This window comes from Protopterus annectens, chromosome 8.part0 (genome assembly GCF_019279795.1).
Source record: "Protopterus annectens isolate FY-2018-M chromosome 8.part0, PAN1.0, whole genome shotgun sequence".
NCBI classification, from domain to species: Eukaryota; Metazoa; Chordata; order Ceratodontiformes; family Protopteridae; genus Protopterus; species Protopterus annectens.
Window position 1 is genome coordinate 1374910741 of NC_056741.1, and position 27051 is coordinate 1374937791.

The 27051-nt window shown below is 38.6% G+C and overlaps 1 protein-coding gene across 1 annotated transcript in view; it reads right to left on the reverse strand.

Annotated features, from left to right (window-relative positions):
- LOC122808492 (Down syndrome cell adhesion molecule-like protein 1 homolog) overlaps positions 1 to 27051 on the reverse strand; it is a 322538-nt gene that overhangs the window by 120745 nt on the left and 174742 nt on the right. The window contains exon 2 of the mRNA XM_044079448.1: positions 14257 to 14574. Coding sequence (XP_043935383.1) covers positions 14257 to 14574 — 318 coding nt within the window. The remainder of the gene's footprint in view (positions 1 to 14256; positions 14575 to 27051) is intronic.

Below are 27051 nucleotides of genomic sequence, written 5' to 3' on the forward strand. Positions count from 1 at the left end.
TATACATGGGCAGTAATGGTAACATGCCCACTAATTTTAAAAAAACCTAGTCAGTTTGTTCCATTACTGCCTAGTAACATCAAGGTTTTTATTAATGCCTGTGAAAATGATGTATACAGTTTACTTCATGTGTGGCGACCCCACAATGATTTTAATTTAGTGAACGAAGAGTTTAAAGCATTGCAGAATTTACGTTTAAATCCAGATATTGTAATACGCCCCTCGGACAAAGGGGTTCCTATCGTAGTTTTAAATACTGATTATTATTTGAAGAAAATGAACAAAATGTTAGCAGATCGGACAGTTTATGCTATCATTCAGTTGAATGAAGTGTATAACATGAAACAACAAATAGATAGTGCTTTGCTTGAATGTTTTTATATGGGATTGTTAGATAAACAGCTACTTGATTATTTCAATGTTAAAGAACCACTGGTACCATAACTACATGGTCTTTCGAAGGTACATAAACATCCAACACTCCCCCCATTGAGACCTATTGTTGCCGGAGGGGGGTGGTTGACCGAACCTCTGTCTATATACCTTGACACCCAATTGAGGAATGTTTTGAATTTGTATCCTTTTGTTTTAAAAGATACATAACAGTTTTTGCAGGATTTATATAGTTTTGTCAGTAAGGCATCTGAGTTTCCTTTTGAGCTACTTGCTACAATGGATGTAGTTTCACTCTTCACATGTATTCCCAATGATGAAGGTATTAGGATGGTGAAGAATGTTCTGCTTAGACATGATAATTATAGCCCACAGCACATTGATTTTATTTGCATGCTTTTAGAACTAGTTCTAGAACATAATGTGTTTTTATTTGCAGATAATTACTATTGGCAAACAGCTGGTGTTGCCATGGGCACCAGCTGTGCCAATTCATATGCAAATTTAGTGATGTTAGAGTGGGAACAGCAGAATGTTATGAATGGGAAAGATGGGCAAATAGCTTTTTATCGACAATTTGTCGATGACATTTTTATTTGCTGGAAGGGCAATGAACATGATTTGACTTCATTTTACCATAAATTGAACAGTAGTATTCCCTTCTTGCGATTTACTCTTAATATGTCTACAAACAGTGTTAATTTTTTAGATGTAATGGTTTCTGTGGAGAACAATATTATAAGAACTAAGGTGCACAGAAAGGATTGTTTTACACCTGCCTTCTTACATAAAGAGAGTAGGCACCCACATCATGTTTTTTCTAATGTTGTCGTAGGACAGGGCATGAGGTTGTCTCACCTTTCAGGCGATGAAGTGAGTTTTTCATGTGAGTTGGACTACCTTAAAGATGCCTTTATATACAGGGGTTATTCAACAGTTGAGGTTGATCAAGCGTTTATGAAAGTTCATAGAGAACGTCCTGGAAGGGGGAGACCCTATTATTCTGAACATTCAATCTTATCGAGCAATTGCTCATCCCAGAGGCTATCTCATCTTCCTTTAGTTCTTTCTTTTACACAAGATATTGATTTGGTAAAGCAAATAATAAACAAGAATTGGTCCATGTTGTTAGTGGATCAAGAAACAAGTAAGGTAGTAGGTCCTTCCCACAAGTTTGTCTATAAGAATAGGAAAAATCTGAGACAAATGCTGTGTTATCCTAAGCTTGCATGAACAGCATCTACACCTTTGGGAGGGACACTGAAATGTAGATCTTGTCCATATTGTTCCTTTGTGGATGAATCAAGATTTTTTAAGCATCCTGTCACTGGGGAACTTTGGGAGTTACGTTCGTTAGCTAACTGCAACACGGCTAATTTGGTCTATGTTGCACATTGTGTCAAATGTTTTAATTTTTATGTTGACAAGACAAATAGGAGACTAAGAGACAGGGTTCGGGACCATGATTATTGCACATGGAGAGGTGAATTGTTCAGTGCACTTGCAAAGCACACTCTAGAGTTAGGAAGGGAACACACTTTTTTATTTCAAGTTTTATCTGTTATACATGATAATGGCAGACTAGGACACATTAGTCATAATATTGAAAACATTGAACTAGAGTGGATCCTGAGACTTGGGGCACACAGATATATGGGACTTATTAATTCTGTCCCTATTAAATCAGCTTTAAGGATGAAGAAACTTAAATGAGAAGGTTAAATAATGTATAACTATATATCTATGTGGATTTTTATGCTGTATGTAAGTAGCTGTTGCTTTAACCTGTTTTTTATTAACTGGATTATTAATTGTTTTTGGAGGGAATTTTATTGATTAATTGGCTTTTGGGGAATTTGTATATAAGGATGCTGTGTTTTATATTGTAACTATGTCTGATGAAGTGGTTTGTTTTATCGCAAAAGTGCTTACTTCTGGTTCTGTTTTGCAATAAAAGACTTTTTACATCATTTGTTGTCAGCGTTTACCTTCCAGGTTGGGATTTTTCATTCTGATATATATACACACACACACACACACACACACACACACATATATATATATATATATATATATATATATATATATATATATATATATATATATATATATATCTTTAGTTCTCGAAGTCTAAATCTCAAAATGTATCCAGGTCTGTTTGTAAGCTTCTGAGCCCTCCAAGCCTTTCTTTGCTGGAGGGAAGCCTTCTAGCTTGTCAGTGGGAGTGATAAGCACAAAGTAGCCTATCTACCAAAAGATAAGTGGTTTCTGGCCCAGAAATGATACTTTATTGGTCGTTTGGGCAGCTTTTCCATCTCTTTCAACTTTCTGGTTTAAAAGCCCATGTTTGAGCTTTTCCCGCCTTTTGTGTAACTAGTCTAGTCCAGATACAGATTTGCTGTATCCAGGAATGTGCAGCTAACATTGGGTAAGACAGCGATTCAGGTCGTAGCCTGCTATAGGTCCCCAACCATGTCCCAAGACTCACACTCCTCGTTCCTAAGCACCCTGGAGAATATAAGGGTCCAACCTAACACTCATACTGGGCGACCAACCACCCCTCCATTAACTGGAAAAACTACTCATGTACCAATACACTTGCCCAACGTTTCCTGGAATTCAATAATTCCAATGCCCTGGACTAGCTCATTCTTACCCCCATTAGCGGTAGCAACACCCTTGACCTGGTCATTACTAACATGGGCGACAGTTTCTCTACACCAATAGTCAACTCCTCCCTGGTTAGATCCAACCACAAACTAATCACCTTAGAAATCCACATCCCTCCCGGTTCCCTATTACATCCTCGAAGATGCACTTACCCAAATATATAAACGCCGACACGTCTCCATTGAACCACGTAAACATTGATCATCCTGAAGCGCGAAATCCGAAATGTCGAATCGTCATGGTTGGCCCTCATGTGGTACAGCTCCGTAAGGTAAGTGTGCGATAGTTACGGACCTTAGGGTTAGGGTGAGGGTTAAGGTAAGTGCATAGATGGTAATGTGTGTGAGATTTAGTGTAGGGTTAGAAGTAGGGTTTAGTTTAGGGTTAGAAGTAGGGTTTTGATTGGTGTATGTATGTGTTTGTTTAGTTTGTTTGGGTAGGTAGTATGTAGCGGGCGGTGGGGTGGGACAAGTATGACGGTTCGAGCTTTTGAATTTTGCGGTTTAGGACATTCAGTGTATTCGTAGTTCGCAGAATATGTGTCGGCGTTTTTGTATTCGGTTATTAGGGCTTTCCAGCTTGCAATATAGACCCATCCCTCCCCAGCAAAGGTAATCACCATGAAAAACTTCTCCAAAGCTAACTTTGGGTTCCTAAAAACAGAGGTGGCTAACTTCATGACACCCATGCAAATGGAGAATAGTTGCATGACCACCGAATTATACAACAATGCACTGTACGAACATGTAATCAAATGCATGGATCTCGCCATACCCAATAGAACCAAGACGCTCTCCTCCAAAAAAAGGAAGCCAATCTGGTGGTCCCCTGCCATAAACAAACTTTGCAACAGAAGGAGGAAACTGATGTGGAATAAGGTAATGTCCCAAGACTGGAAAAACTCACTTATCAGCCTCAACAAAAAGTTGAGATCCCTCATCAAATCCTCTAAAGCTAGCTATGAAAACAGAATTGCAGCCGATAGTAAAGACAACTACAAGACCTTCTATAGTTATGTAAAGAATCTCCACGACGATACTCAGATTTGCTCTGAGCTACTGCACAATGGTACCTCCTATACCGAGCCAACCGATATTGCCAATATACTGGCCGACAGACTCAGGGCCAACTTTACCCTCTCTCCCCCCACCAAAGGACCAATCACAATACCAGTAGATTGCCAGGCACCCAGTATTCCTGCTGCACAGGTTAAAACAGCACTATTCAAGGCCAACAATACTGCTTCTAAGGGACCTGACAATATCCCTGGCTATGTTCTACATGAACTACATAGTGAACTGGCACCTCACATGTGTGCCCTTTTCAATCACAGCCTAACTTCAAGCTTTGTCCCTACCAAATGATGCACTGATACATTCATCCCTCTCCACAAAGGAGGAGCGACTACAGACCCTGGGAACTATAGCCCCATTAGCCTGACAAGTCTGATATGCAAAGCTATGGAATGCATCATCATGGACCTAATAAACAAGAATACAGGGAATCTCTAAACTCTGGATCCTGCACAGTTTGGTTTTGTGAAGGGTAGATCATGCCTGCTCAACTTGGTCAACTTCTTTGAGTCATTGAGTCAATCACCAGAGCTGTGGATAAAGGCAAGGTGGTTCATACAGCTTACCTTGATCTGGCCAAGGTCTTTGATACCATTCCCCACTCAGGAATCACAGAAAAACTCACAAAATTAGGCATCAACCCCTATATCACTAGGTGGGTTGCAAACTGGCTCACAGATAGAACCCACAGTGTGAAAGTAGTTGACTCCAAGAAAGACTGCATTCCAGTCATGAGTGGAGTCCCACAGGGTTTGGTCCTGGGTCCTCACCTGTTTGGTATCTACTTCTCTGAAATCCAAGCCAACATGAAGGGACTCTGGTTAACAAAGTTCACAGACGATTGCAAGTTGGGAGCTATTATTAACTCCCCAAGTGATGTTGACATCCTACAGAAAGACTTCACTGAGACCAACAACTGGTGTCAGAACCATGGCCTTAAGCTCAATGCCAAAAAAGTGTCGTCATCTCCCTTGGGAAAAACCCAGTTCCCTTGAATTACCACATCAATGGTAGTCCACTGTACACAGAAGCCGTTATAAGAGATCTGGGAACACAGGTGGACAGCAACCTCTCTTTTGACCACCACATTGCCACTGTGGTCAGAAAGTCCTTCTATGTGGCACATCTCATTACTAAGAGTTTTGCATCCAGGAAAAAAGAGGTCATTGTCTCCCTCTACTCTTCCCTCATTAGGCCAATCATCGAGTACAATGTCCCATTTGGCATGCACATCACTAGACACCTACAACAACTGCAGAGGCCACATAAGTACCTCACAAAGAGGATCCTAGGCCTTAAACACTTGTCCTACATGGACAGACTCAAAAAAATCCCACTATTCTCTGTCTCATATCGCCTACTTAGAGGTGATCTTTGCTTGACTTACAAAGCCATGTCTGACCCAGCTCTGTTACAAATGCTACATCTACAGAAATCCCAATCCCTCCGCACCACACATTCCAGAGACCTCAACCTCGTTGTCACAATCAACAGAACATGTTGGAAGGAGAGGTTCATAACCCAGAGACTGCCCATGCTATGGAATAGACTTCCTATACATGTCAAGCAGAGCATCTCACTGGCCCTCTTCAAGAGAAATCTTGATGAGTGGATGGGAAATAGAAAATTCACACCGGGGATCACTGAGTGATCAACAGAGGCACTGGGGAACTAAGGTTGGGTGGCACGATGCCAGGGTAATCCTATAGGCTAGGCTTGTAAAGGCTCCAGGGCCATTAGCCTAGTACACACCTATGAACCTACACACACATATATATTAAAAAAAAAAAAAATATATATATATATATATATATATATATATATATATACATACATATATATATATATATATATATATATATGTATACACACACACACATATATATAGTGTGTGTGTATATATATATATATATATATATATATATATATATATATATATATATACACACACACACACACACACACACACACACACACACACACACACACACACACACACACACACACACACACACATATATGTCTATATTGCTTGATTGAAATTTCACAATATCGAACAAGCAACATCAAAACCCATTAAAGCAAAAGTGCATAACATCGAAAGTGCACTTTCCTAAAAGCTGGTTCTCTGAACTGTAAAAAAACAAAACAAAACTGCTTTAAACAATATTTTGCAGGGGGGCAAGCCCCCTGTACCACCCATGTGGGGGGCTGTGCCCCACACCCCCCTACTTAAATATACTGACTCCGAAATCGCACTACAGTGGGGAAAAGGATACATTTCCTTATCCCCACTGTAATGCACTTTGGAGAACCGGCTTTTGCGCATGTGCACTTTCGATGTAGTGCACTTTTTCTTAAATGGGTTCGATCTTCTGATTGTCGATAAAATGAGTTTTCGACAATCAGTAAACCCATATAGATATGTATATGTATATATATTATTTATGTGTGTGTGTGTCTACTTCATATAACTGAAATCTCAGTAAACTGACTTTCATAAACCCAAACCACAACACCGATATCCCACAAACCCGAAACTTGACATATCAGACATACATAACACTGAAACAATAAAATTATGACTTACCCCCCATTCAACGAAACAACGACAGTAAAAACGAGCACCATTGGAAGAGCACACTAAAACACTCCAACCCAAACTATGTACTTGACTTCACCTACACCCCGCCCACCAAGCAATAAACCCAAAACTAAAGAAAATGTCACTGAATATTCATGACACTGTCTATAGCACCGACATGAATATTCATAACTAATGCTTAAATTAAAGGAAAACAACTACTTAATTTCAACTTTAATGTTTTTCAGGGAGGCCGTGCCCCCCCAAACCTCCTACAAATTAAACATACCAACTCTAAGATCACACTACAGTGTGGAAATGACCAGATTTCCTGTTCCGCTCAGCTTGGACTGTCAGCATTTCAAATGTTCAGTCTTATGAATGTCGCGATTGTGAAGTTTCGCTCACGTGAAACTTTGTGCTTCTGGTCTCGGTCTTATGAAAGTCAGTCTACTAACATTTTGGTTACGTTAAGTAGACCCAAATATATATATATATATATATATATATATATATATATATATATATATATATATATATATTTAATATAAATATCTATCTTTACATATGCACACAGATCTATACACATATGAAGACAGAAATAAATATCTTTCTTTGTCTCTCTCTCTCTCTCTCTATATATATATATATATATATATATATATATATATATATATATATGTGTAAAATATATATGTATATACATATATATATATATATATATATATATATATATATATATATATATATATAAATAAGAGTGGGCTGTGGGGAGCTTGCTCCCCAACATTAGAGAAACAGAGGGGCATACCATTGTAAAAATATTTATTCTAATGTGGGAAGATGGGTTGTAGAAAACATGTGTTTTCAATCTACTGTGACTGAGCAATGTTTTTCTGAATACTCATGTATCAGTTGTTTATAAGGGCAGGGATGGATGTGTAGCAATTTTCACATGAACTTGGCCTACTACAAGTTCCTTCCAGTAACTATTCAAAAACTTAAGCATCTTCTTCTTCTCTCGGCTGCTCCCATTAGGGGTCGCCACAGTGGATCATCTGTTTCCATTTCTTCCTGTCCTCTGCATCTTACTCTGTCACACCAACCACCTGCATGTCCTCTCTCACCACATCCATAAACCTTATCTTTGGCCTTCCTCTTTTCCTGTTACCTGGCAGCTTCATCTGTAGCATCTTTTTCCCAATATACTCTGCATCCCTCCTCAGCACATGTCCAAAACAACGTAATCTTGCATCTCTAGCTTTGTCTCCAAACCTTCCAACCTGGGATGATCCTCTAATACACTTATTCCTAATCCTGTCCACCCTCGTCACACCCAGTGCAAATCTTAACATCTTTAACTCTGCCACCTCCAGCTCTGACTCCTGCCTTTTTGTCATTGCCACTGTCTCCAACCCATATAACATAGCTGGTCTCACTACCCTCTTGTAGACCTTCCCTTTCACTCTTACTGGTACTTGTATGTCACAAATCACTCCTGACACTCTTCTCCACCCACTCCATCCTGCCTGTACTCTCTTCTTCACCTCTCTTCCACACTCACCATTACTCTGAACTGTTGATCCCAAGTGTTTAAACTCATCCACCTCGCCACCTCTACTCCCTGCATCCTCACCATTCCTCTATTCTCCCTCTTATTCACACACATATATTCTGTCTTAGTCCTGCTGACCTTCATTTCTCTTCTCTCTAGAGCATATCTCCACCTCTCCAGGGTCTCCTCCACCTGTTCCCTACTCTCACTACAGATCACAATGTCAACTGATAACATCATAGTCCACAGGGACTCCTGTCTGATCTCGTCTGTCAACCTGTCCATCACCACTGCAAATAAGAAAGGGCTCAGAGCTGATCCTTGATGTAATCCCACCTCCACCTAAACACATCCGTCACTCCCAAGGCAGACCTCACTGCTGTCACACTACCCTCGTACATATCCTGTACCACTCTTACATTATTCTCTGACACTCCCGACTTCCTTATACAATACCACAACTCCTCTCTAGGCACCCTGTCATATACTTTCTCTAAGTCCACAAAGACACAATGCAACTCTTTCTGACCTTCTCTGTACTTCTCCATCAACACTCTCAGAGCAAACATCGCATCTGTAGCGCTCTTTCCTGGCATGAAACCATACTGCTGATCACTAATCATCACCTCCCTTCTTAACACAGCTTCCACTACTCTTTCCCATAACTTCATGCTGTGACTGATCAATTTAATCCCTCTGTAGTTACTACAGCTCTGCACATCACCCGTATTCTTAAAAATCGGTATCAAAACACTTTTTCTCCATTCCTCAGGCATCCTCTCACTTTCCAAGATTTTATTAAACAATCTAGTGAAAAACTCCACTGCCATTTCACCTAAACACCTCCATGCTTTCACTGGTATGTCATCTGGACCAACAGCCTTTCCATTTTTCATCCCCTTCATAGCTATCCTTACTTCCTCCTTGCTAATCCACTGCACTTCATGATTCACTATTCGCACATCATCCAACCTTCTCTCCCTCTCATTCTCTTTATTCATCAGCCCCTCAAAGTACTCTTTCCATCTGCTCAACACACTCTCCTCACTTCTGAGTATGTTTCCCTCATTATCCTTTATCACCCTTACCTGCTGCACAACTTAACTAGCTCGGTCCCTCTCTCTAGCCAATCGGTACAGGTCCTTTTCTCTCTCCTTAGTGTTCAACCTTTCATACAACTTTTCATATGCCTTATCCTTAGCCTTTGCCACCTCTCTCTTTGCCATGCACCTCATCTCCTTATACTCCTGTCTACTTTTTTCATCTCTCTGACAATCCCACTTCTTCTTCACCAACCTCTTTCTCTGTATACTCTCCTGTACTTCCTCATTCCACCACCAGGTCTCCTTGTCCTCCTTCCTCTTTCCAGATGTCACACCAAGCACCTTTCTAGCCATCTCCCTTACTCTTCTGTAGTTACCCAGCTATTTGGTAACTCTTCACTGCCACCCAGTGCCTGTCTTAACTCTTCCCTGAACTCCACCTCACAATTACCCTTTTTCAATTTCCACCATTTGATCCTTGGTGCTGACCTCACACTCCTCCTCCTCTTCTTGATCACCAATGTCATCCTACAAACCACCATCCTATGCTGCCTAATTACACTTTCCCCTGCCAGCACTTTACAGTCTCCAGTCTCCTTCAGACTGGCCCATCTACATAAGATATAATCCACCTGTGTGTATCTTCCTCCACTCTTGTATGTCACCCTATACTCCTCCCTCTTGTTAAAATACGTATTCACCACAGCCATGTCCATTCTTTTCGCAAAATCCACTACCATCTGAACTTCTGCATTTCTTTGCTTAACACCATACCTACCCATCACTTCCTCATCCCCTCTGTTCCCTTCACCAACATGCCCATTGAAATCTCCTACAATCACCACTCTCACCCTTGGGTACAGTCATCACCACTTCATCCAACTCACTCCAAAATTTTTCTTTCTCATCCATCGCACACCCAACTTGTGGAGCATATGCGCTAACAGCATTCATCATTACACCATCAAGCATAAAGATTTGAAATATTCAACAATACATTTAGTCCTTAGTGAAGCATTTTTGATTTGTTAATGTTAGTGAAACACCAAAACAAAAATCTTACATTCATGGGGGGGCATAATAACAGTTGTGAAAACTGGAATTTACGTAAATCGATTGTCCCTCATGTACTCCTTAGATAACTGACACTTGACCCTAAGCAGAAGGACTAAAAGAGCACAAGTCCCAGATCTGAGCAACTATCTGATTGCTCAAAATCAAATTAACTGAAAAATATACAGAAAAAAATGAATACTTAATTTGTTAATATTCCGCTGTGGCGACCCCTAACCGGGAAAAGCCGAAAGACACAACAACATTTGTTAATAGTGTAATATATACCATTATTATCACATCAACATGACAGAGTGACCAAGTTTTGACCATATTATGGAAAATGACATATCAGATGCTTCAAGAACAGTAAACCTGTAGTCATCCACAAAGCTGAAAACCCAAATATCTTCTGTTAGGATAATGACAGAAAAGACTATGATAAACAAATGTATAACTCATAGACTTGGGGTCATTTTATTCGTCACACTAACCCAATGAAAGATGTGTCCTTTAATCGTAACCCTCCAAAGTTACCAAAATCACCAAAGAAGGTCTAATTAATGCATATGAACCATTAGAGTCGGAGAGTTCTCTATATCATCTCCCTCATAAGTAAAATAAACTCACAAAATGCCTAGGAAAATGTCTGTCAACCTTCTGTCCTAATGGCATCTTCTACGGTACAAACAAGAACAATATTAAATTCTTCGACTAACAGTTTATTTTTATTTGTAAAAAGGTTAAATAACTGCATTAATTAGTCCAGATAGAGAAATGCTCTGTGGACTATGCAAAACTTCACAAACCATCTTGTATATGAAGCATTTCAGAAATTATCACTAAAAATTATTTTTTGCAGGAATGTCAATGAGCTATACAAGCAGGTAGTTACACTGCCATTCATCATGCAAATAATAGATCAGATAAGATATCCATGTGTAGACATTTATGGCAGCACAGATACAGAGTTTGTGCACTCCAGTAATTTCTAGCATGCATCATTACTTTAAAAAGGAACAAACTTCATCAACTGGCACACAAATAGTGGCACAGACCTGTGCTACATGTACCTGCTCTGATCAGTATCCACACAAGGCTTATGGCTTATACATTTGTCTTAGTGTCATATGTAGGGGGTTGCTTCCCAAACTCACTGTGCTGGATTACACACCTAAACAGACAAGACTTTTCAGAGATATACCAATCATTCTTATCACTAAACTCTAATAACTATGCACCCCACAACTCAACCATCTCTGTGCTTATTAAATAACATAGCTTCAGGAATAAATCCAGAACCTTCCCACTACGTATCATTATTTCAAGGAACCAAATCCATTCTGAAAGGGCTGTTCTTGGGGTTCTGAGTTGCTGAACTTGACCCACAGATGTTTAAAGTTTAGTTTATTGTGGGTTTTGAGAAGGACAAGCAGAAACATATTTTCATAGGAAGTTAATGATAAATATACAGGCTAAGAAAAAAAAAACAGAAATACTTGAAGGGTTGGCATCCAAGGACCACTGATCTCTCCAGTAGTCTGTAGAAGTCTGTGACTGCTAGTCAACTGTAGAAGTTCATCGAACTCCATGTACAAGGAAGTTATGTACTTAACCATAATGTCTAATGTACAAGAAGAATATCCATCCTCTGTATCCAACCATATTAGTGCTGCCAGTATTAGAACTACTCAGAGGGAAAAACCTTTGGATTCTGGTAAGTGAAGTACTAGCCAAGGCACACATTATGGTTTAGTGCACTGCACTTTACTTTCTTACATCCACTGCAGCTCAAATTATTCAGTATGGCAAGAGACAGTGCCATAAAGCATCTACTAACACTGGAAACATGATTTTTTTACAGAACCTCCCCTTGTTTACAAGTAATAACAATTAAGCAACAGAACTATAATTGTAATTTATCAATGATATATGCATATGTAGAAGAACAGCTGATTAAGTTTCATGCACACAAGGAAGGACACATGCTTCTTTGCTGTGTTGTGTCTTTCAGCTTTTCCCGGTTAGGGGTCGCCACAGCGGAACTCCGGTCCGCTAATGATTGGCAGTAGATTTTTACGTGCTGGCTTGCTGGGCCTAACGCACAACTTTCAACGAAAGAACGCCCATTATTTATTATTATTTATCAAACTTTTTTTTACCTGGAAAGTCTGACTGGGTAATAAATACCCATTTACAGTGGAGGCCAGGGGAGAAAAGCTCCAGAGAGTTACCATGAAGAAATACAATAGCCATCACTGCAGTGAACAAATAGTGGACATGCTTATTACAGACTACACATAAGTCTGGCAACAACATGGTTTGTTTCCAACTCTACCTGACCTTGTACAGCCCTTGTTTGAACGTTTTTAGTTCTTTCACTTTAGTTTTGTTTGTGCAATGCACTAGAGAAGGTGTCAGGTCAATCAAAGCTTTCTCATTTACCTCTGACAGATATGGCTCTTCAAACCAAACCTCCTTGAAGTGTGTGTTGCTCCAGGAATTGACATTTATAAAGCTGGCTTTTGCTGCATCATATTAACGTACTATTCAGAGTCACTAATAAAACTCTTCAGTTCTTCACTGTTTTATGTGAATGCTTGATGTGTATAAACCTATACAGCAACCATAATATTTGTTGGGGTTATTAACATGTTAGCAATTTTTTTGGTAAATCTGGTGTAAGCTGAGCTAGGCTTAAAATGGCTTAGGCCAATAGCCTAGCAACAACCTATGAGCTTATGACAAAGCTCAAAGAAAGAGGAAAGAAAAATATAGGAAAGACATACACTATATGTGTATACATATATATATATATATATATATATATATATATATATATATATATATATACACACACACACACACACACACACACACACACACACACACACACACACACACACATTCTATTATGATAATCACTTGACAAAAATGCTAGAAAAGCAAGGGTAATCTTTGGTTATTTTCTTCTAATTCTACACAAAGTAGACTTAAAAAAACTGACATGGCCTAAATGTGTAGTACACGATGGGAAGGGTTCCTGGCAGCCTATGATTGTTCCACCTGCCATGCATTCTTAATGCCTGTGGCATCAGTTACTTTAGTGAAAGATGACAGACCTTTTCTTATCAGGTTCTTGATTTCCCTGGCTGATCAGTAAGGGAACTAAGCAGCAGATGTTCTGCACACTGTAAAGATACGTAATCATGCCATAGCCCATGTAATTATAAAGAAATTTCATCACACCACCATCTCTCCCTTTTCGGTAACATACCTCCTAAAGTCTAGTAACATGTTGCATCCCATGGCAAATCCATGCTGTCAACAATGGTGGCAGTTTTATAAGTAGGAAATACAGAACTAAAGAACCCTTTGTTGTTCCAAAACTGACTAAACTAGACATTATTTGGTAGCAAGTTTACCCAATCTGAGAAAAAAAGACATTTGTCCTAATTTTCACAACAAATAATACCTCTTTCGACTGTCATTCTGACTCACTTCTGAGAAATACATAAAATGCATATGCTGTTATGAACGTTACCTTTTGCTAGTTTCCGCTTGGTAGTGCCCTCACATCATTAGCAAATCCACCAGTGCTTCACTCCTCTATCTCCCTACTATTATATGTGCCCAGTCAATACAGAATGAGGGTTTAAAGGTCACGTGGGCAACTTAACGTAAGATATTACATTGCCTTTTTTTTTTTTTTAATACAGTGGTTTGTTTTGCCATTTGTTTGGTTTTAATGTAAAATATGTCTATGTTGTCATCAGCTTCATTATTTATTCCCTCCTGGCTCAATGCATAAAAGGGAATATCCCTATTAAGTATGCCATTATATCATATCATAGAGAAAAACTGCTTCCTTTAAAAGTATCTTACCTGCTTTAACACGAATGTTTGGACTCCTGATTCTACCCGCAGAGTTTTCTGCTGTGCAGAAATAGTCATTATCATGAATGAAGCTGTTGAAAGCTGAGGGTGAGCATGGGTACAGCTGTAAAGTTCCATTGGCAAGGACATGCCGTATGAGGGGCACATCATAGATATCATCTCCTGTGGCAAGATACCATCTCAGGGTGACACTGGGTGACCCTGCAGCTGGGCAGGGGATCACCGCTCCAACTGTGCTGGAAAATGTAACCTGCTGTATTGAGTCATTCACGAAGTACAGGCTGGCACCTACATCTTCACCAAGTGCTGCAAAAAAATAAACAAACAAATAAATAAAATGCATTAATCAGTAACAGAAAAGTTACACAATTATTTATACAAACTGTCAAACACGTTTCGATTTACATCTTCTGATCTCAATTGTAGATTATCCCCAACTTTACTAGACTACACCCTGTTCAAACAATCAAACTATCATCTAGATGGTGAAATGTCTGTTTCTCTGTGGCTATCTTCTAAATCATTCTCCTCATTTTGTGAGGTGGACACTGTTTCTGTCAGCCTCATTTACAAACGCAATGCTCCTAAGAGAGAAAAAAACATAAAGCCGGGCTCTGTTTCAAGATCCCTGCAAATTCCTTCAGACTGGGACATCAGTTCAGCCTCTCAGTCTGGTAGCCCATGATTGTTCTTGAGTTTGGGTTGTGTTGCCATGGTGATGATCACATTCAAAGCATACCAACTAAATGAATCTGAGTCTAAAATATGGTGTAAACAGCAGGAACCATTGCCACTTGATCACAGGGATGGCTCCACTTTGCATTCTAGTCAAACAGAATCAAGAAACCTAGAAGCACAACAGTATCACTCAGAGAATGAAGCACAACATAAAAAAGCAGGACTTTCACTTAAACTCACAATTTCTTCTCCACCTTCTTTCAAAAAAAATCTCTCTTACAGACTGTTGTTTTCTTCTAAATGAAGCTTTCTATATAAATTTCTCTCTATTAACCATTTATATTTTCAGGTACAACTGCTGACTCCATCCATTGTCTAAATGTCAAAGTATACCTGTTGTAACTGCGTACTATTAGACCAGATTTCTATGTGTAGCCAAGAGAGATAAGGCCGGCATTTTGCAATTGTCTCTGCACTAAGTTCCCTGGACAAAGTATTGGAAATACTAGTACACTCCTTACTGACTATCCTAGAGCATCTGGATTTCTTAATTTCTTATCCTGCAAGGAGAGAAGCACTATGGATTACTACATCTTTAAATGAAATTATTACTTGTGTTAGGTAGACAGGGGATAAGTTACGAGGACTATTTATCTTGACTTTTCAACGACTTTAATACCATGGACCACATTTCTATTCAACAAATTGTTCCTGTTGCATCTAGATAAAAATGTTCTGACTTGGTTCAAGAGCTACCTACAAAGCATGTGGAAAAATAAAAATAAAATACCATCCATTCTGATCCCAGCTTAGTGGCTTGAAGGGCATCCAAGAGCTCCATCCTATGCCTAAGGCTAACCATTACCTTTGTAAATAGTGTGTAGCTACACTGCAGACAAGGCACTTGGGTACTTCACTGTCTAGGTACTCATCTCCTAAAGACACAGTGGTAATAGGTCTTTAACTCATTGGAAGGAATCTAGGTTTCTGGAATCACTGATAGGTAGTAAGAGCATGAAACTTCCATCAACAGGAGCAAGACTAAACAGTCATGTTTAGGGTCTCTAACTTTGAGAAGGATATGACTCCCTTAGCAGATTTTCTTCTAATAAGATAAGGCTATTTAACTGCTTCCCAAATACAAACATCTGTGTGCTTAACTACAACAAAACAAATAACCCAGCCAGCTATAACACTCCATAAGATGCAAAGGTTAACCTTCCAGCTGCTGAAGCCTGCTTCATCATGTTATTATCACGGTCTACCCATGGTCTGGAAATGTCCCCGGAAAATTCCCCCATTGAATGTTCTAGATTTTTTATTACTTCTCTACTAATCTATAGGGCTTTCTGTGAGGAACTCAGACTTGTTGCATGGATACTTACAGTCACCCTGCCCACAGTAAATAAAATGGATAAACTTTCTATGACTTCTACACAATCATGCTTAACAAAAATAATGAACTTGAGTCATGTTATAATTGAGTACATATTGTCAGCACAATTTACCTTTTAACTGCTTCAGATACATAGCAGTTTATGTAATTTGAATGGCACTATACATCCATGTCTTGCCTGCAAAAGTGCTATTACTGTACTTTTTTTCAATCAACCAAATGAAAAACATGAATAAAAACTAAAAAATGCAACCTAAAGTACAGATTTGCATACATTGAGATTCTCACTGGCACAGCATGGTGAGTAATTCGTACATCAAGCAGTACTAGTTCTCGTTACCCATATGCAACACTTTAATTAAATAACAGGTGCCTATAGGAAGTCAATCAGCAGATTTTAGTTTTTATTTAGTGTACAAACCATTACAAGCGCACACCAGGTATGACCTGACCACTATAAATTATTCATCATTTTAGACAAGTCTGCAGGTGGGTTAATCCCGTTCTAAATACATTTACCAAAAGTTATATATGATCTATGTGTGCCCCCTAGTCATATTTTAAAGGTTGTGTACACGTTATTCTTGAGTTTCAACTTCCCACGTCAAGTTATTCTCCTTTTCCATTTGTCTTTACGAATGTCGTTCATTTTTTCAAACATAAACACACTGCATATTTCTTAACCTCTTACCACAAGAAATCCGGGCAGAACTACAAATAATGGGGAAAGAAAGGCCCAAAAATTGGGACAATTTTTAAATATTGCTCTTATAAATGTTGAACGTTGATATAATTAACAGCTTTTGCATTAGCATGAATTTTCTAAATGGGTATGAAGTCTGAAACTCAAATGATTGCCATTATTTTCTGACTTCAATCCTTAGCGATTTGCCAGAAAAAAACAAACATTTTATGAGAAAAACACCCAAAATATGAGGCAAAAATCTGAATACTCAAATAAAATCTGGACAGTTGAGAGGTATGACCCACAGCAAGAACTTTATATTTTACACATCCTAGCAGGTAAATTGGCAAAATGAGCATAGCCAAGAATTGTAGAATTATATGCCAACAACCAGAATATGAGTCATTCCCCAAGTGTAGCTACCGCAGACTGTGTTAGCTTAAGCAAAAAGGGAAAAAAGCCAAGTAACAAAACATTCAACCATAAACTGGATATGCCATTGTTGACCATGTCACAAATACATCCGAAGTGTTTCTTTACTCTTCATACTCTACTTCCTTGGTCATATCATACTTCTGCATGCATCTCTTTTTTTTGCGTGTATAATTCCCCACTCCTACACACAAGCACACATTTTCTCCATATTTCAAATAAATCTAGTGTAAAAAATCCATTTCCACTTTAAGAGAATGTGTGTGTGTGTGTGTGTGTGTGTGTGTGTGTGTGTGTGTGTGTGTGTGTGTGTGTGTGTGTGTGAGCTACTACCTTATAACCATGTGTTATTGCTGGGTTATACATTTAACTGTAGCTTTGATATCTGGTCCTTTGTCGTGGCATTCACCATTTATGCCATTTGCTCTTCTACACCCCCGACCCCCCAACATACAGACGTGTGTGTGATTGTGTGTACATGAGTAAAACTACATATTGTCATATGGTGTGACTATAAAAAAATCCAACACTTCAAAGTGAAATTTTAAGATCAACAATAACCTCAGTCGGGTTTACTTCAAGAAGGATACTTTGCATCTTCTGCCAGTAGCAAATGTGTAGTAGTAAGGGACACCGGTGTCTCCAGATCACATACATCTCCACTGTTTTAAGAATTCTGGACAAAGCCAAAAATGATGGGGAGGAGCTAAAAATCCAAAATCTAGTATTTTTTTAAATATTACTAAATACAGGTTTCACACCACCGTGCATTTTCTTAACAACAAGAAGTGTGGCATACACTAATGTGGGGCATTAATGAACAACATTCGCAATAATTTATTCCACAAAAAATATACGAGTGATATGGCAAAAATATGAGAAAAAATCAGGGGCGTTACAATTGAGAGGTATGCCTCGCATTCTTTTCTCAAAGAAGTTAGTGGCACTGGCACATCAATACATGCATTCCTTACAAATTTACAACAGAGTGCAATTTTTATCTACAAACCAGGATTTCATCTGCCCAACCAAAGAAGAGCAGATGGAGCTTGGACAGTGTTTTATTCAATTACCCACACGGATTACTCCTGAATCAGCATCTGGATTGGGATGCTTGAATCACAAGTATCCTGACTAAATAATCCATAAATAATCCTTACATTCTGACTGGATAATGACCTAGACTCCTACTTTGACAGTTCCGGTAATCCCCTTTAACGGTCCTTAAACTGAGAATGCGGCAGCCAAAGCCAAGCGCGCGCGTGCACTTGATTTGATGTTGTCGCAAAACTAACACTAAACACAGCGCAATTTGATTTAACGACTGCTGTGTAAAATCTGTATTTATAGAACGGTGTTATCAACCATACATTTTCTAATTCTCTCCCTTCATTAGTTAATTCATTCTTTCTCAGACTTGCTACATCCAATTAACTATCATTAAGAAACAAGGGACTATTCCCGTACTCAGCACAAGGTGCAGAAAAAGTAATTCTTTATAGGGCCGCTAGTTTTACACAAGACGTACACCTACGTTCACTCACATACACTCCAACGGCCAGTTTGAGGATCGCAAATTCATCTTAGGACATGAAGAGAAACAGCAGCATCCCATCAAAGTTACTCGGAGGCGGGAAGTACATACTACTATGCAGAAACAGTTTTAGTAGTTCAGCACAGCCAAGCATATTTCTCATTTTTCCCCCGCATGAAATCTGGACAAAGCCAAAAAAATCATGGGGATCAAAGGCCCAAAACTGGGCACAACCTACTCTACTTCAATTATAAAGTTAATAGAACATTTTTTTCTGAACAATAAGTAGGAAAGTCTAATGTCTGGCGGATAATACCTCACAACTGTACAGATTTCTGCAGAATGTCGAGATTTTTGCCTCATATTTTTGGTCCCTTTTTCATAAAATTGTGATTTTTCTGGCAAATTAGTGGCAAATCATTAAAGAATGAAGTTAGAAAATAATGACAGACATTTCAGTTTCAGACTTCATACCCTTCAGAAAATTTATGCTAATACAAAACCAATTTATATCAACTTTTAAAGTTTGTGAGAGCAATATTTAAAAAAAAATAATGTCCCTATTTTGGGGCATTTGTCCCACTTTTATTTATGACTTTATCCATATTTCTTGCTCTAAGAGGTTGAGAGGTATGCTGGCATCATTGACTGACTACAAAATTAAAGAGTTTAATTGAAAAATCAAACATTTTACTAGGGACAGAGCAAAAATAAGAGGCAAAACATGGACAGTTGTGGTATGCAGCCAAATAATTCATGCCTGTGAGTATATTAATATGCTTGTAGTACATATATGGATGTTCATATTTAAGTATTCAGTTAGATAGACTTGTGGGCCATTTTAAGCCTAGCTAATTTCTCTCAGAAGTGAGAATCAAATGCTGCACCTTGTGTATGTGATGGGGAGAGGACATCTAATGTGTGGGTTCAAAATAAGTTTGTAAGGATCTGCATGGCATAATAGTCTTCCCAACATTAAGTGATACTGCAATTATGCAGTTATGTGAATTTCTGGTAAAGTGAAAACAGGCTGGATTCAATTTATATAAATGGTGTATAAATGACAGTTCTGTATTTATCAGACAAAATAAATATAAGTAAATGCAGATTACTGTTGATAGTAAAAGGTGATGCATATTTTTCCAAGACATTCATTTTATTCAGTTCATTCTGAAAGGGTTAATGCAATCTAGTTTAAGGGATATTCTAAGAACACTTGACAATGAAAGTCCTACTCAGTGCTTATTAGAAAACAAGGGGCATAAAACAAAAACAAACAAAAAAAGCAACATGCACATAATGGATTCTGTGCCAAGAATACTCAAGGGTGACCCATGTGGAAATTCTCAAAGAATCAAACAAGGATCCTCTGCAAAACATGAGTATTGTGAATGTGCACACGATCTGTTTAACATCTATATAGCAGCAAATGCAAGTACGGCTTTTAGGCCATTGGGGAAGTACGGATCTAAGTTGGCATGTAAAATATGAAAGACAATCTTGGTTATAAGGAAATAATGTGCTTTGCGTATCCATGACTGATGAAGTTTAGGTATATTGTTTAGAGACAGAAGTTACTTGGAGCACATCCTATAAGCAGAGAGGAACTTGTTACCAATATTTCTAACTTACATGTAAGAAAAAAGCATCTGTTAAATAGAAAGAGGAAGAATACACAGAAACAGTAGATCTTTTTTATTTCATGAACCATTTTTTAGGTTGTAAAACAAAATGAAGTCATTAGGAAGCTATCTGGAAAAAATGTCTGTGATGTTTTCATGTTGCTATAAACTTATGATCATGTACGAAGGTCACTAGGTCAGCAGAATGCAGTTTTATCACAGATGTTCTGAATGACTCCTGTAATCAACTAAATCAAATGCAGCAGTTCATACTCCAGGGGAATTACTGCCCTGGTAAAAGGCAAGTGATGAGGCCATTGTTAAAAAAATAAATAAATAAATCTACTTTATCTGATTTGGTTACTAATTTTTGGCATCTCATTTCTTCTGATCCTCCATGACAGATATGTGTGTTCTGCTGTTTGCGTGACTAGCACTAACACTACATTCATAAGACAAGCAGACAGATGATCTGTCTCTTTTTCTGTCACACACAAACTTGGTCTATACCAGCAGTGTTGTCACCATACCATGTCTCTCAGCTGTCCAAATTTTCACAGAATGTCCAGATTTTTGCCTAACAGTTTTGATCTGTTCATCATAAAATCTGTGGTTTTCTGACAAATCACTGAGGATTGAAATCACTAAATAATGACATGCTTTTGAGTTTCATACTTTATATCCTTCAGAAAATGCATGTTAACACAAATCTTGTTATTCTATCAACCTTCTAAGTTTGCAAGAGCAATATTTAAAATCTGCTCCTATTTTGGATCTTTGTTCCCCCGTTATTTTAGGCTGTGTCCAGATTTCTTGTGCTAAAAAGCTGAGAGGTATGATTAAAACAAGACATCTTAAATAAAAGCCAAGAGGCATGGGAAGCACATGAGAATGATTCATTTTACAGAGTGTGGCGAGTACATAGAACAGTCTATGAGAACATAGTAAACCAAGAAACTGTTACTGAGGTGTTAACAAATGAGATCAACAATGCATTTCGTGTACAAGAGATGGTGAAACAAAAATGCAACCTATATCTAACCAGAGGCTTATATGATGTGTTAGGGTTTCTAGAACCTACATTTCTGTCTTTGTAAGATTATTTCTACTCCTGAAGCATTTGTAACAGATGACTAAATTACATGGATGCAGCAGTATGGTTTCTCAGGTTTTGAACAGTGGGGTAGTTTCACACATAAACCAAAACTTGAAAATGCCAGCTTCCTTAAATGGTGCAGAAAGAATCCTTAAATAGTTTTCTGTCTTAACTTAGCAGACACTAATTTGTAAGTTATAAATTCTAAAACAGCCTTGGCTGCCACTGTGTTGTAATAATTTGGTGATCCATAGAGACACTGTCCCTTGCTGTGTTAGGTTATGCTTGGGTTTTGCTGCAGACCCAGCTTCATTGGTCAGTGGATGCTGTGTAATGTTGAGGATGACTGACTACACTGTAACTGTAGGTGTACCATTCTATCACACACTTGTTAAGAAGATTAATAGCACACATACCTCTCAACTTCTTACAGCAAGAAATCTGGACAAAGCCATTAATAAAAGTGGGACAAAGGCCCAAAAATAGGGACAATTTTTAAATATTGCTCTCAAAAACTTAGAAAGTTGAGAGAAAAATAGGTTTTGCATTAGCAAGATTTTCTGAAGTGTATAAAGTCTGAAACTCAAATGTCTGTCATTATTTTCTAACTTCAGTCTTCAATGATTTGCCACTAATTTGCCAGAAAACCACAATTTTATGAAAAACAGACCAAAAAATATGAGGCAAAAATCGAGACATTCTGTGAAAATTTGTACAGTTGAGAGGTATGGTTTTAATCCATAGTTAATTTATTTGTCTGCTGTACAGCAATGGGCCTGGAACCAATTTAATGCACTCATGCAAGCATGCAGTGAAAATGGAGAATGTAAGACCATCAAGTTAAGAAGAGAATGGGTAGGGGTTGAATATGATCCATGTTTTCTGCCATATGCAAAAATATATTCCTATTAAATATGATGGGGTCATAGCAGACGCTACAGAGAAAAGCTGGAAGCTGTGGTAAAGCAGAGGTACTAAGAATATGTAAAGATGACAAACACAAACTCACCCTGTTCTCTGGCATAGAGAGATGGAGCCCTGACACTGACCCAGATGTCCCAAGTCCAATTAGTGGCTTTGATGCTTGAGCAGCCAGTTAGGAAGGGGTGGGAAATGTGCAACGTTTCATTTGTCCATCTTAGGGGAGTGATTTGGGGCTTCTGCTTACGGCTGGATGCCCCCTAGTGGAGACAAGTAAGCATTTTCTAGCTAAAAGGTCTGCTACCATTCTTGGTAGAAGGTTGGGGGCTGGGTGGGCAGTTGTTAAATGTGGTGATGGGCCTGACATAATATTATGTTTTGCACTAGCTAGAAATTCCACTCCCATGCATATTCAAAAATCCCCACACTCATTAGTCATTCATTGGATGCTCTATCCTGGACTCTTGCCTGTGAATGGAGGTGCAGTGACCTCACAAGATGAGTCCGTTAAGGCAAACTTTCCTTGGAGAGGGAGGAACCATTTGTCAAAGGCTTAAAACAAGATTTCACCTGGCCCTCCAGGTACAGGAAAAGAATGCGTTTACAAAGGTTAAAACACAGAGCTTATTAGCAAGGAGGAACATGGGGGCCAAAAAAAGATGGCAAAGACAAGTTGAGGAAACCCTCAAGGCATAAGAATGGATAGATTTTTGAACATAGTTTTCAATTATACACACCCTTTACTTCTCCCACTTTTCGCCTTGCAGGTCTGGGTTTTGTTCCTGTTTAGTTTCAAGTAAAAATTGGTGTTTTGTGTAATCTGACTCATTTGATGTTGTTATAAAAAGCTGTATCTTATTAAGCTCTTTGGTTCTAAAGAAATCTCTGTGGTATTACATGTGAGAGATGAAAAGTGGTCAGACTTGGGGATCATTTTAAGCCTACCCAGCTTCCCTTTTTGTGCTCCACTTAATCTTTCCCATTTGGTTAGAGACTGGCCTTACCCATCCCATGGTTAAAAAATATATATTACCCCTAATGAGAATAACAGAGTATACCATAGATAATTTGAAGGGACACATGCATGGGGTAAAGCATTTAATTGCTGCCTCTGTTCATTAGTAGTACAGGGAGCAGACCTGGGGTACATTTTCTGTTTCCCATCCATAGATCCTAGTTGAGCTTGAAATTGGATAGAGATATACTTTATGTGGCTGGGGAGTCTGTTCCAGAGCAGTGGTGTTCTTTGTGGGATATACTTGCCCCTCCAAATGGTTCTGTTGATATTGCAGAAGTTTATATGCTTAGACTGAGTATTTCTAATGCAGATTGACTTGCTGACGTATAGAAAATCCATCTGTATTGGGTCAGAGGATACCTTGTATGCCAGACAAAGGTCACCTCTTAGCAGTCCATAGGATACTGACTATAGTGACAGGGCTTTGTGTCAGTCCATGTAAATGGACAGGTATATACTTTGTTTTGTGTGGATGGGGTGTCTGTTCTAGGGCAGTGCTGTCCTCTGTGACATATACTTGCCCCTTTTTTAATTTTTCCAAGTCTTTTGGGTTTCTAATACCATGATAGGAATGGACCCCATTCCTAAGTCAAAGTACGCTTAAAGTTCATAAAATTATTATTGTTTCACTCTTTGATGTCAGCCAAAAGTGCTCTTCGCAGCACCTGCAATGTGCCCAGTAATTACTCCTTCTGCAATTTGTATGGAGTTACATGTACTGGTAGCGTACTTAAATAGGACTGTAGACTCTTTTTTATAAGACCCATTGCTCCTACTACTATTGGAACTATCTGGGTATCTTTCTTCCACATTGACCTCTTTCTGCCTGTAAATCCTGATATTTTATGACTTTGTGTCTCTCTGTACGCAGGACACTGTAGCCATTGAGTGTGGTGATTTCAATGATCAATGCTACTTTTGTCTTCTTTTCCTGGACCACTATAACTAGTTTTCTAGCACCTATCTTTTGAACTGTTAGTAATGGGTGATCCCATGTGATGTAGATTTCATCATTTTCTATGATGCTTTGTGGCTGATATTGCCAATGTTTTTCAGCCACTTCAATACCATAATGTTTGCACAATCCGTAGTGCAACAGTCTCGCCACATTGTTATGCCTTTCAGTATACAGTCCTTCTGCCATTAGTATGTCGCAACCAGCAACTAGGTGTGCAACTGTTTCCAATTATGTTTTATAAAACCTACATTTGTCTGTTTCTCCCACATGTTCAATGGACTTTGTAAACCAATGTGTACATAGCCTACTGTCTTGGGCCACCAATATTAACCTTTCATCTCTTCGTTTGAATTCACCTCTCCTTAACCATTCCTGCATTCATTCATGATCAACATGGGGTTCTTCCAGAAGTTTTCTATACTTGCAACTATATTTATGCATTTTCCACATTTCTTACCTTTTCATCTGGTCCTTCACCTTATATTCTTTCTTTTGTTTTTTGGCACATTCAGTTGTTGCCTGAATTTTATCTACTTCTGGTTTGTTTTCCATTCCTGCTTGACGTTGATATGCTTCTGCTAAATTAAGCAGAGAAATCATCTTAGATTTATTCTCCTCATGTTTCAAAACTTTCACTACATGTGGGTCTTGTGAGGTCAGCAGATATGTGTGGAGTCCCACAGTTGCAGATCTATACATGTAATCAATTTCAAGGAGGCCCATCCTGCCTTCCAAACAAGGAATATATAATCTTGGTACGCAGTGATTTTTATAGAACATTTGGTGAACAAGAAGCATTCTTCTTGCCTTAATATCTAATCTATCCAACACGTTTTGGGGCCAATCAATCACCTCAAAACTGTAAGTTAGGACAGGAAGAGGAAATTGGTTTATAGCTTGGATTTTGTTCCTAGATATCAACGCTGTTTTCAGGATTAATTTAAGTCTTCTGAAGTATTCCTTACTAAGTTTTGTTCACACTTTTTCATGTTTTATTGCTGATCCTTTATCAAATCCCAAGTATTTATACACTCCCTCTTGCTCAAATTCTTTCATATCACATTCTTGTCCCAAACTGATGTTTTCCTGGTGCAGCAGTTTTCCTGCTTTAAAGGTTGCTTTTGCACATTTATCAAGACCAAATGGCATTCTTATATCATCTGAAAATATTTTGACAACTTGCAGTAGTGCTTTCAGTTCCTCATCTGATGAGCTATACAGTTTCAAATTGTCGACAAAGAGAACATGAGAAGTCTTTAGACTTTGTTATTTTCTAAGAGCCAAATTATAGCCATGGCCAAAGATGTTAAGTAGACAGCTTAATGGGTTAAGGGCAAAGCAGAACAGCAACTGTGACAGAGAGTCACCCTGGAATATCCCCCTTTGAATTTTTATCCCTGGGATAATAATTCATACTTTACCATGGCTTAATTGCAAAGTGGTCTGCCACTCTTTCATGGTCACTGTAATGTAGCTGATCAGTGTAGGGTGTATCTTATACATTTTTAAGCACTCTTTTATCCATGAATGTTGGATACTATCAAATGCTTTTTTGTAGTCAATCCCCTGTCATACTTAGATTATTCTCCTTTTTACAGTTCTCCACTATGAGCTTGAAAATGGACAGGGATATACTTTGTTTTATGTGGATGGGGAGTCTGTTCCAGAGCAGTGGTGTCCTCTGCGAGACATACTTGTCCCTCCAAATAGTTCTGTTGATATTGCAGAAGTTTATATCTTAGATTGAGTATTTCTGATGCAGTTTGACTTGTTGATGTGTAGTAAATCCATCAGTATTGGGTCAGAGGATGCCTTGCATGCCAGACGCAGGTCACCTCTTAGCAGTCCGTAGAATATTGACTATAGTGACAGGGCTTTGTGTCAGTCTGTGTAAGACATGTTGTTTAGGCCTTGCATCCTTTTAGTAAGGTACCTCTGTTGGTGTTCCAGTTGTTGCATGTGTCTGGACAGATATTTGCTAAAAGAGGCATTACATTTAATGACTGGCTTTATGAGGGCTGAGTAAAGGGGGGCATGGGCATCCATAGATCTAGACACAATCCCTTTCTTTATAATCTGTGCAAGATAGAAGGACTTTTTTTGCAACAATGGACACATGTTGTTCAAAAGTTAGGTCACTGTCTACATAAGTTCCCAAATCCTGAATAAGTGGGTCGAGTCTTAGGGGCATATTGCTGATGTATTTTAATAAAGCATTTGCAACTCCACTGGTGGTTTTGTGGATTTAAAGACAAGGAGGTGGCTTAGTGAGGTACATGTTTACCTTAAGACTAACATTTTAACTCCTTAGTATGGCAGAAACTAATCACTGCTCAACAATTCAGTATGCATTGCACATACAGCCATTAGACTGTATATGTAGCACATCTGATTAAATCTTTATAATACAAGAGTGTTCCTTCATTTCACATCAATGATGCAC